Source organism: Orycteropus afer, unplaced genomic scaffold, assembly GCF_000298275.1.
Source record: "Orycteropus afer afer isolate SDZICR_OR568_19922 unplaced genomic scaffold, OryAfe1.0 scaffold00433, whole genome shotgun sequence".
NCBI lineage: Eukaryota > Metazoa > Chordata > Mammalia > Tubulidentata > Orycteropodidae > Orycteropus > Orycteropus afer.
This window is the reverse complement of record NW_006922020.1, coordinates 1,289,513-1,302,210: the sequence shown is the minus strand read 5'-3', so window position 1 is coordinate 1,302,210 and position 12,698 is coordinate 1,289,513. Positions and strand designations below refer to the sequence as shown.

General features: G+C 38.4%; 1 protein-coding gene across 1 annotated transcript in view; it reads right to left on the bottom strand.

Annotated features, from left to right (window-relative positions):
• The window catches only part of PUM1 (pumilio RNA binding family member 1), a 190,022-nt gene that overhangs the window by 18,331 nt on the left and 158,993 nt on the right, over positions 1–12,698 (bottom strand). Inside the window, exon 15 of the mRNA XM_042782731.1 lies at positions 147–414. Coding sequence (XP_042638665.1) covers positions 147–414 — 268 coding nt within the window. The remainder of the gene's footprint in view (positions 1–146; positions 415–12,698) is intronic.

Genomic DNA, 12,698 nt, shown 5'->3' with positions numbered 1-12,698 from the left:
CCCTCTGAAATAAATGATGGGAAGGACACTAAGAGGCATACTTTGTTCAAATAATTTTATGATAATTTATTTTAATGTATACCTAAGGCATGGAATTAAAGCATTAATATTTCAGTTACCTTAAAATGCCAAAGCCAAGTCCTCACCTGGACCCATGCTGGTCTTGGGAAAATTCCATTATATGCCCAGCAATTTCCCGCAGTTGTAAATTGGGGTACCGGTTATTTCGAAAATCTTCCAAAAGTCTGCTCCTGCCTGAGGGCATGACATCAGACATTCCATATCGTAAACGGGAGGAAGAAAAAAGGGTGCTGCTGGGGCTGAAGAGGCTGGAGGCGCTGCTGGCACTTCGGTACTTGGCTTCAGCGCCTGGAGCAGCAGAGATGTATCTTCCACTGCCATTTGTGAGTCCTCCTGTTGGTCACACAACAGGAGAACTCAAGACTCATTCTTAAGAAACTGTGTTCAACTCCATTTTCCCAGGAAAGCGGGAGGGGTTGGGAAGGAAAGATGAAGGGAATGGGTGGGCGGTAGGGAGGAAGTGGGGGAGAATGCCATTAGAGTGTGGAAATTGCAGTGAATGTCACAAACAGAATGCATACAGATTGTTAAATGGAAAAATCAATTTGCTCTGTAAACTTTCACCCAAATCACAATTAAAAAAAAAAAAGAAAGAAACTTGGTCCGAGAGAGCAAAAAGCATCCCATACCTGAAAGCCTGCATCATCTCTCTGTTTGCTTTACAATTCTGTTACTTTTCTGTTAAGACTCAATTATTTTAGTGTAATAAAGTCTCCTAGCTGGGAGGAAAGTTTTGGACAAAGATTGAGAATGAAAAGCTTTTTTACCACTGAGTACACTGCTAGGAGCTCTGGTAGCATAGTGGCTAAGGCACTTGACTGCTAACCAGAAGGCTGGCGGTTCAAACCCACCAGCCACTCCTCGGAAGGAAGGTTGGGCAATCCTACTTCCGTAGTAATACTGCCTCGGAAACCCAAGGAGGGGTCGCTATGAGTCAGGGCTGACTCGACGGCACATAACAACAAGAACAACAACACACTGCTAGCCAGTAAGGAGCACTAGTTAACGTAGTCTTTGTAGGTATAATGGTGAAGAAATGTGCTGCTGTATGAGTAAGGAATCAGACAACAACAACAAAAAAAAAAACAGAATGAGATTTCAGAGGTTTCCACTTTAAGTTCTGTACAGATGTACTCCCTTCTGGAATAAGACCTACTCCTCTCTGAAACCCCTACCCCAAATATCAGAGTGTCCAGATTAGTCTGTTCTATATACTTGTTGTTGCTGTTAGATGTTCTTGAGTCAACTCGGACACAGAGGAACCCCATGTAACAGAGGAGAACTGCCCCATAGGGTTTTCCTCCTAGGCTATAATTTTTATCCATCACTCATCTGTCAGTTTGTCATACTGTGATGGCATGCATATTGTTGTGAGGCTGGAAGCTATGCCACCAGTATTTCAAATACTTGCAGGGTCTTGCCGGGTGGACAGGTTTCAGCGGAGCTTCCAGACTAATACAGACTCAGAAGGAAGGGGTCATCTACTTCTCAAAGAATTGGTCAGTGAAAACCTTATGAATAGCAGTGCAACAGTGTCTAATATATTACTGGAAAACTATATGAATAGCCCTGAAACACTGTCTGACAGGACCAGGCAGTGTTTCATTCTGTTGTACACAGGGTTGCTATGAGTTGGAGCTAACTCAATGGCACCTAACAACAACATAATTTTTATGGAAACAGATCACCAGTCTCTCTCATGGAGCTGCTAGTTGGGTTTCAACTGGAAACCTTTCAATTAATAGCCGAGCACTTGACTGTTGTACCACCAGTCTCTTGTTTTATATAAAGAGCTCTCCAAAAAAGCTTTCTTTGAAGGAATGGTTTTGCTGCTAAATACAAATGTGAAAATCACTAAGGCACCCCAAGTCAAGGATTAGGAACAAGGAGTAGAAAAAAAGGAAATACACTTTAATGCGTAGTTTTCAAGTTCTTCATCAGGAACGGTAACAATTTCTATTGGAACAGAGCCTGAAATGATTGCAGCAGCAGTAATTTTCATGCCACTGATACTGTACTTTGGACTGGTGACAAGAGAATAGTCATTGTGAATCGCTAGAGACAGAACAGAGATATGACCAAAAGGTTTAATCAAAAAGGAAAGCACTATAGTAAATTAAAATGCCCATATATTTTCAATAATCTTGTTTTTAAGCTTTAATAAATCACACACACACACACACACACACACACACACACACACACACACTTTGGAGTGCAGTATAAAAAGAATATGAAGTTTTTTGTTCTATTTTTCCCCCACTCACTTTTAGCAACAACAAAAGCAAAGTACATAAGGAACACTACATAAACTGCAAAATAGCTCAGATAAATAATTCAGGATCTGTAAGAAAAGTCACCTTAACAGCAACTGTCTGCTAACCTCCTCATGAGTTTTTTGAATGTCTGGTTTGGAATTTAATGGTAGCTACAAAAAGATACCTAGCTTGCATTTATCCACAGAATTCTAGGGCCCAGCTTCAAAGGTCTAGGTCACAATGAAAGTGATGGAACCAAAAGGAAATGGCTCAATGTTAAAATCTGAAAAAAAAAAAAATGACTGAGTACTTGTTTTAGGCCAGGAACTGTCCTAAAAGTTTGCATATACATTTGCTATTGAATTCTCACTGACAGTATGGAACAGGAGTTTTTAATTCCTGTTTACAGAATAGGAAATTAAGGCCCAGAGAAATACAATGCTTCTCCAAAAATAAAAAATGCAAAACTATCTAACTCCAGGGTCAGTTGTTGTTGTTGTTGTTAAGTGCCATTGAGTCGTTTCCGACTCATAGCGACCCCATGCACAGCAGAACAAAACACTGCCCGATCCCGCGCCAGCCCCACAATCCCTGCTATACTTGAGCCCATCATTGCAGCCACCGTGTCAGTCCATCTCGTTGAAGGCCTCCCCCTCTTTCGTTGACCCTCTACCCTACCAAGCATGACATCCTTCTCCAGGGAATGGTCCCTTCTTACACCCTGACCAAAATAGGTGAGACGAAGTCTGGCCATTCTTGCTTCCAAGGAGCATTCTGGCTGTACTTCCTCCAGGACAGATCTGTTAGTTCTTTTAGCAGTCCATGGTACTTTCAGCATTCTTTGCCAGCACCACAACTCAAAAGCATCAACTCTTCTTCGGTCTTCCTTATTCATTGTCCACACTCCAGGGTCAGAGCCTTTGCTATTAACACCAGACTCATTTTCAGACTCAGTTACATCAAGCTTTCTTGCTATTCCTGTCAAATGCCACAGTTTTTAATCCAAATGGAGAACTTTTTAAGGAAAGGAAGAAAGGAGATTTATATAAAAAGAGAACAGCATCCATATGACCGCGCTTTGCTCCACTTTTGAAACAATTCCACTTTCTTCCATGTATTGAGGGCTATTTATGAGAGCTTGAAGAGAAATGATCAAAAAGGTGCTAATAAGGTATTTCAGCTGTGTGAAGTAATAGCAAGGAATGTGCTTAAGAAAGAATGGCAGCACAAACATACAAAGTTTTGAAAATAATTTTAAAGTATTTTAAGAAACCAGCACTGACAGTAGGACGCAGGAGAAAGGAACAAATTAACAGAGCAATGGAACCAAACTTCTAATAGATCTGAAAGGTCTTTGGTGACAAGGTTGAATGATAGGGCCAACCAACCCTGAAGCCTACCCAGTTCCATGAGCCAGTAAAATGCACTTTAACAAAAGATACTATTATACTACTGTGTAACCCAGTTGGATTTTCTGTTACTACAGCCAAAAACACACTCACTAAACCATACCATAAGGAGACGGAATCAACAGTGGTTAGTATCCTGCAGTACAGGGTTAGCCTTTTGCTTTAGTTCTAATTTTTGTCTCTGGTCTCCTTGGATGCCAGAACAGGTATATACACAAATGTGTGCAAAAACACAAATACATCAGCTGCTGTCGAACCAATTCAGAGTAGAACTGTGCTCCATAGGATTTTCAATGACTAAGTTTTCTTAAAGTAGATCCTCAGGCCTTTTTTCTGAGGCAATCCTGGGTAGACTTAAACTGCCTAACACTTCAGCTAACAACAGAGCACTAACCACTCCATTCACATCACCCAGGGATCCTCCACACACACACTGCTTTCACTGTCAAAAGAGGAAGAAGTAGGCCAATCTCCAAAGAGGGGATACTTCCAGGTACTAATTACAACGGGCAAACTGACAGAATATTTTGTTTGGGTCACACAATGTTTCATTTCTTTTAAAATTAAATCAATGTTTAAAAAGAAATTTTTGCCTAAAATTCTAATTTTATGTTGTTTTGTTTTGAGTGCTCGTAAATAGTAGCCCATCACTAAATATTTATTCCCTGATTCTCCTATAGAGGAGAAAATGCAGAAGAAATGTTTTCCGGTTCACTGCAGTCATCACACCTACATGAACCCCAGCACTTAATCTCTGGAGGTGGCCCTGGAGGTGTTTGAATTTACAATCTCGCTTTTAAAAGGACCAATTCTTGTGAGGCTTTGGAGGCTCTTTAGTAATTTCACAAAATTTCTTATAATATTTTGGGGGCATCAAGCTCAATTAGCATAACATACCACACAAAAACACTGTTCCATATCCTACTTTGGCGAGTAGCAACTAGGATCTTAAAAGCCTGCAGGCAGCCATCTAGATGCAATGATGGGTCTCTTCTTGTCCAGAGCAAAGAAGAATGAAGAAAACCAAAGACACATGGAAACAATTAGTCCAAATGACTGGTACATCATGAGATCCTCAGCCCATATGACTATGAGACCAAAAGAACTAGATGGTACCCGGCTACCACTGTCAACCACTTGGAAGAGGATCTACTACGTAGGAGATCCTGCAGAAAGTGGGAGAACAATGTGGAACAAAACCCAAAATCATTTTTTTAGAAAAAAAGGAAAGACCAGGTTTGCTGGTCTGATGGAGCCTGATGGAACCACTGAGACTATGACCCCTAGCTGCCCTTCAGGTCTGGAATTGAACTCACTACTGTGGCTTCCAGCCAAACAAAAGACAGGCATATGAGCTGAACATTTACATTAGGTAGATACACTCCTTGGAGAGATCAATCACGGGAGAATAGAAGGGCTGTGTATGCACAGGGAGATAGCTCAGGAGGCAGGAGTGCATGGGAGGAAATGGGAGGAGAGCTGTTCCACTGTGGGAAACTGCAGTCAATGTCATGAGACAAAGTGTATGTGAGCTGTTATATGGAAAGTGAATTTGCTCTGTACACTTTCACCCAAATCACAAAATATTAAAAAAAAAAAAAGAAAAAAAACCTGTAATATTTTGACAGTGGCAGATTTCACAGAGCTGTGTCCTGTAACAAACTTCCATAGAAATTAAGGGCTAAAATGTTTTATTAAGTTAATCTATGTATCAGTTGTTTAATAAAATTCTACAAAAGCATTTTCTGCTGATAGCCATCTAGAATTCCATCCCTTGGCTATGTGGAATCTTTTATTTGCTTTTTCTACTTACAGATCTAAAGCTATGATTCTTACCTTTAAAGATACACTTCCAACACCTGGCTCTGTATTTAATACAGACAGATGCAACACAGTTCACCAAAATGCTTCTACAGTAAGTTTTTCCAAATCTACTTCCTAACATAATACCAAGGTTCAAATGAAAATAAGCCCATGATTCACTGTCCTTAGTGTATAATCCACTGGATAGCAACTAACACCAGCAACAACCATGCATGATATTGAGTCCAAAATAAGTTAAAATTTGTACTTGGTTAGTTTTGCATACAATAAGTTTCTTTTAGAGAACTAGGTGAACTAGAATGAAATACTTTATTTCCATCTGAAACAGGAAAGTACCTAAAGGTACCTACATGACAAACAATCTAAAATTAACACAGTTTACTGACAGTACACCAGAAACATCTATTTCAGTTCAGGATGAGACAGTGAAAGGCATTTTGTGTTTGAGCTTTGCTTTTCTTAAAAGACTAAAGGCAATATACAGCTCAGAATTTAAAGAACAGAAAGAATCAATTTTAAGACAGGAATTCTACCATGATAGTAAAACTAAATGCTTACCCATTCTTCTGCCCAAGGCAGACTATGAATTTGTATACTATTTTTTACTCTATTTCAACTTTGTGGGAATGCACGAGTATAACGCTTATCTCCCAGGGCATATGAAAAGCCTGGGGGCTGTAGACCATGCAAATAATAACACTGTCTCTCAGTTACTTCTTAAATTTTAAGAGTTTAAAATGGCACAGACTGAGGATTGTGCAGAAAAATAAGCATGGAGAGGAATTCTAGGAAATGTTTAGAGAAGGGGAACAAGACGCAGATATGAGTAGGCCAGACGTGAGACCACTGAGGGAGGAAGCAGACATGTGGGACACTCACTGCCATATTCTATACTTTTTTCTTTTTAAGATGAGAGGTAGAATTTATGTGAAATGGATGCTTTAGGCACAAGTAAGAGCCCAAGGGCTTTATCTAACCTACATATAAGCCTCAAGTTGGGGTTTTACAGATCTAGTTGTTAATTATATTAATAATTAATAAGTAACAAAAATAACTAAAATAATTCTGAAAGTTCAGACATACATACTTAAACAAAATAAATACTTATAACATCTGCCTTTCTCAGAAACATTTTGTTATGTTTAGTACCAAGTATGGACATGGATGTGTGTATATGTAAAGTATGGGGAAGGGGGCAATACTGAGAGAAAGAGGGGGATATTTCGTTTTTTTTAAATAATTAAGAACAATTTTATGCCAATAAATCTGACAATTCAGATGAAATGGGCAAATTCCTCGAAAGACACAAATTACCAAAACTGACTCAGGAGAAAAAAGAAAATCTAAACTGACTTATATATAAAACAAGTTAAAAAAAAAAAAATTAATTAGCAATTTAAAATCTTTCCACAAAGAAAAGTCCTGGCCAAGCTGGATTCACTGGTAATCCCCCCCTAAACACACACACACACACACACATTACAGGAAAAAGTAATACCAATACTCTACAACTGCTTCCAGAAATTACAGGAAGATAGACACTTCCCACCTCCTTCCATGAGGCCAATATCATTAAGATATCAAATCCAGATGAAGACATTACAACAAAGGAAAACTACAGCCCAGTATGCAAAAATTCTCAACAAAAATATTAATAAATAAAATCAAACATATGAAAAAATTAAGATCATGACCAAGAGGGATTTATCCCTGACGTAAACTGAGTTAACATCTAAAATCAATTAACAAGCTGTATTTTTACAAAAATAACACATTCTATGTTTTGTTTTTAAAAATAAAAAAACACACACACACAACTCCCTCATGTATTAGATTCCTATATGTGCTATGCCTGTTATATGTGTGTGTGATATTTACATAGGTACGTTATATGCAGAACATATAATATACCACAGCATAAAGTAAAAGACAAAAAACAAATGATCACCTCAATAGTCACAAAAAAAAACTTTTGACAAAATCCAAATCCCATTATGGCAATCAATCAATCAATCAATCAATCAATCACATACTTGGACTAGAAAGGAATTTCCTTGGTTTGATAAAGGGCACCTACATAATTAAAGGAGTCCTGGTAGTACAATGATTAAGTCCTCAGCTGCTAATTGAAAGGCTGACAGTTCAAACCCACCAGCTGCTCTACAGGAAAAAAGACTTGGCAATCTAACTCCTGTAAAAATTATAGCCTACGACCACTGTCAACCACTCAGAGGGGGATCTATATAGGAGATTCTGGACAGAGTGGGAGAACAATGTGAAACAAAACTCAAAATCATTTGAAAAAAGGGCACCAGGTTTGCTGATCTGACAGAGCCTGATGAAACCACTGCCACTATGGCCCCTAGCTGCCCTTCAGGTCTGGAACTGAACCCACACCTGTGGCTTCCAGCCAAACAAAAGACTGGCATAGGAGTTGAACATTTACCTGAGATAATATACTCCTTGGAGGGAACAATCGTGGGAGAAAGAAGGGCTGCTTATGCACAGGGAGACAGCTTAGGGGGCAGGAGTGCATGGAGGGATGGACATAGGGAAGAGGTAACTATTGGGAGAAGTGGGAGGGGAGCTGTTGCATTGGGGTAAACTGTGATCAATGTCATGAGACAAAGTGTATGTGAACTGCTGTATGGAAAGTGAATTTGCTCTGTAAACTTTCACCCAAATCACAATTAAAAAATATATATATATTACAGCCTAGGAAAGCCTATGAGAGAGTTCTACTGTCTCCTATAAGGTTGCTTTAAGTCACAACCAATTCAATGGCACACAACAACAATCATACCTAGCAATAAAAGACTGAATAGTAACATCAGGAATAAAGTAAGGATGTCTGCTTTCATATATTCAATTAAATGTAGTACTAGTACAAAGTTCCAGCCATAGAACCAGGCAAAAAGAAATAAAAGGCATCCAGATTGGAAAGGAAGAAGTAAAGCTACTTTTGTTCAGAGATAACATGAAAAAATTCTTAGACAATCTTCAACAATACACTCAAAACTACCAGAATTAATAAACACAACATCACAGGATATAAGATGAATATACAATAATCAATTATATTTCCAAAAAGATAAAATAAAATAGTTAGGAATAAAATTAAGAAGTCAAAGGCTTGTACACTGAAAATTACAAAACTTTGCTGAGGAAAATGGTGCTAGGACAGCTAGATGTCTACATGTAAAAAAAAGGTAAACCCTCACTTCACATTATATGCAAAAGTAATTAAAATCATACAAAATTAACTTAAAACCAACTTAATTTTAAGAGCTAAAACAATAAAACTTTTGGGACAAAACATAGGGTAAAATTTTCCAGATCTTGGTTAGATAAAGACTTCACAGATACTATACCAAGAACATGATTCATAAAAGAAAAAAAACTGATCAAGACCTTGGCTCTTAAAACACCCTTCAAGCCTAGAACTGAGTTGACCCCCTGTTGCTCAATTTTCAGCCAAAGGACAGATAGGCCTGTAAGATAAACATTAACATCAGGTAGGTAATAATTATTAGAAAAATGAACCATACACGATCAAAATGGCAGAGTTTGCCCTTCTAAGTTAAGCTCAGAAGGTAGGAATGGATAGGAAAGAAGGATGAAGGAAAATGGTAAATGCAAGGAGGAAGTAGAAAGAATGCTGTTACATTATGGTGGCTGCAATGAATGTCCCAAAACGTGTAGGAATTACTGAATGAAAAACAAATTTGCTCTGTAAACTTTCACCCAAATCACAATAAATAAATAAAAAGGAAAAAACTGATAAACTGAACTTCATCAAAATAGAAAACTTTTGAATTTCAAGACACTGCTAAAAAAAATGATTGAAATGTAAAGACTCTGTGACCAGCACAATGACAATGGGGAAAGGGAGAACACAGAAACGTGCACAAAAGATACAGACAACAGAGGCAAATATTAGTACACGCACAATACTGCCATTACCAGTGGCCTCAAATACTAACCTATGAGTAAATTCATGGATAGGTGAGAAGATCAGGTAAGGGTAGGTGAACAGGAATATAGCCAAAAACCAAGGATAGATTTGGCTGCAGACATTCTTACATATGTAATTGTGCTACAAAATTATCCAAATACATTACAGAATTAACAGAGGACAAGGTTGGAGCAGCTTCTCATGTTCAACTGGCACAGACACAGTACATAAAAATCTTGCTCTACACACTCTATTTTGGTGAGTAATGACTAGAATAGCTTACAAGCAGCTATCTAGATGCAACAATGGGTCTCTCCCTCTCCTTGTCCAGAGCAAAAAGGAATGAAGAAAACTAAAGACACATGGAAATAATTAGTCAAAGGGACTAGTAGACCATGTAATCCTCAACCTATATCACATCAGACCAAAAGATGATGCCCAGCTACTACCACTGTCAACCACCTGGAGGGGGATCGGTGCAAGTGATCCTAGATAGAGTGGGAGAATAATGTGGAACAAAACTAAAAATCATGAGAACAAAAAAGACTAAGTTTGCTGGTCTGATAGAACCCAGTGAGACCCCCAAGACTATGGCCCCTAGTTACCTTTCAGGTCTGGAACTGAACTCACTCCTGTGGCTTTCAGCCCAACAACAGACAGGCATATGGGGTGAACATTTATATCAGTCAGATATACTCCTTGGAGTGATCAATCACGGGAGAACAGAAGGGTGGTGTTTACATAGGGAGCAGGTTGGGGGGCAGGAGTGCATGGGAGGGAAGGACACAGGGAGGAGCTAACTACAGGGAGAAAGTGGGAAGAAGAGCTATTACACTGTGAGGAATTGCAGTCAATTTTATGAAACAAAATATATATGAACTGCTGTATGGAAAATGAATTTTCTCTGTAAACTTTTACCCTAATCACAATAAAATTTTACAAAAAAAAAAAAAACCTGTCGAGCAACAATCTAAGATGCAACTTTTGGCCTCCTCCTGTCTGGAACAAAGAAAAGTGAAGAAAATCAAAGTCACCTGGAAACAATCAGTCCAACAATATGATGGATCCCAACGAGCTCAGCCTGCACAACCCTGAGACCAGAAGACTTGGATACCTATGCCCACCTCTCAGAAAAGGATAAAAATTGGAGATCCTGGATAGAGTGGGAGGAAAAGTGTGGAACAAAATTCAAAAACACAAAAATGAACAGAATTACTGGTTGGATAGAGAGCAATGGAACCCCCAAAACTATGGCCCCAGGTTATCCTTCAGGGCTGGAAATGGACTCATGTCTGTGGATTGCCTCTCAGCCCAACAGTAGAAACACCTAAAAGCAGAACACATACCCCAGAGATACATACCCACCTACCTTACCTACCCTAGGGAGAAGCACCCCTTAAATCAATCAGCCATAAGAAATCACAGGGGCAGCATTCACATAGAAGGAAAGCTAGACAGACAGGAATACATAGATAAGAAGGACATGGGGAAAGGGCAGTCACAGGGAGGAGAATTTTTTACAGCTGGGGATTGTAAGTGGGGCCATGAAGTCAAATGTGCATGAACTATAAAATGAATCTGCTTTGTAAATTTGCACTCAAATGACAATTAAAAAAAAAAAAAAAAAGACTGGAATATAAAATACCTGATAAAGACACTGTATCCAAAATATCTTGTAACTCAATATAAGACAAACAACCAAATCAAAATATGGACAAAAGGTATATAGAGACATTTCACAAAAAATGATACACAAATGGTTAATAAGCACATGAAAACATGCTTAAGGATATGGAAATTAAAATCACATAGAGACAGAATTTCACAACCATAAGAATAGCTACATTAAAAAAGACAGACAATAACAAATGTTGGCGGGGAGGTAGACAAACTGAAACTTCATACACTATTCATGGGAATATAAAATCCAGCAACCAATTTGGAAAAGTCTGGCGGTTTCTCAAAAACTTGAACGTAAAACTAATGTAAGAGCCAGCAATTCCACTCTTAGATAGCTCCTCGAGAGAGATGAAAACATACATCCACAAAAAGACTCTTATGGAACTGTTCATAGCAGCATTATTTATAACAGCCAAACCTAAAAATAATAAATGCTCATGATCTGGTGAAAGGATAAACAAAATGTGGTATATTCATGCAATTAATTCAGTAATAAAAAGGAACGCACTGGAAACACATGCTACATCACTGTTGAACCCTCAAAAACATGAGAAATGAAAAAAGCCACACACAAAAGACCACATAATATGTATTTCTATTTATAAGAAATGTCCAGAAATGAAAAATTCACAGTGACAGAAAGTAGATGAGTGGCTAACTGGGGCTGATGGTGGGAATGGAGATTAAAAGCAAGTGGACATTAGGGATCTTAGCAGGAGAATGAAAATGTTCTAAACTAACTGATAATGATTGTTGTACAAATCATAAAGTTACTAAATATCAATGACAGTATATTAGAAATGGATGAACTTTATGATATGTAAAACGTTAACTCAATAAACTTGTTTTTAAAACAGAAGTTTGGACATTAAACAATAAGTAACGGAAAAATATTAAATGGTCTTAAGCAGTGCAGAGTAGTGAACAGCTCTTCTAGCTATAGTTGTCCATTTTGGGATGTATTATAAATAAACTAGCCTCTATGCCTGTTTACCACCACTCATCTGTTAGTTTGTTGTACTGTGGTGGCCAGGGTTTAGCTCTGAGGCTGGAGCCTGTAGCAATGGTATTTCAAATACCTTCAGAGTCAGCCAAAGTAGACAGGTTTCAGGGGAGCTTCCAAACTAAGATTGGGAAGAACGATGGAACTATTCACTTCTGAAAAAACTGGCCAGTGAAAACATTATGAAGAGCAGTGAAACACTGTCTGATATACTGCCAAGGGATGAGGCCCTAAGGTAGGAAGAAACTCAAACTATGACTGAGGAAGAGCTGCCTCCTCAGAGGAGAGTCAACCTTAATGATGTAAAGTTTTTGGGACTTTCATTTGCTGAGGGAGCATGACTTGGAATGGGAAGAAACAGTCTGCAAATATCTGTTAATAATCAGAATGTGGAATGTACAAAGTGTTAATCAAGGAAAACTGAAAGTTGTCAAAAATGACATGGAATGCACAAACATCAATAGCTGGTCTGAAACTGACCAAACATG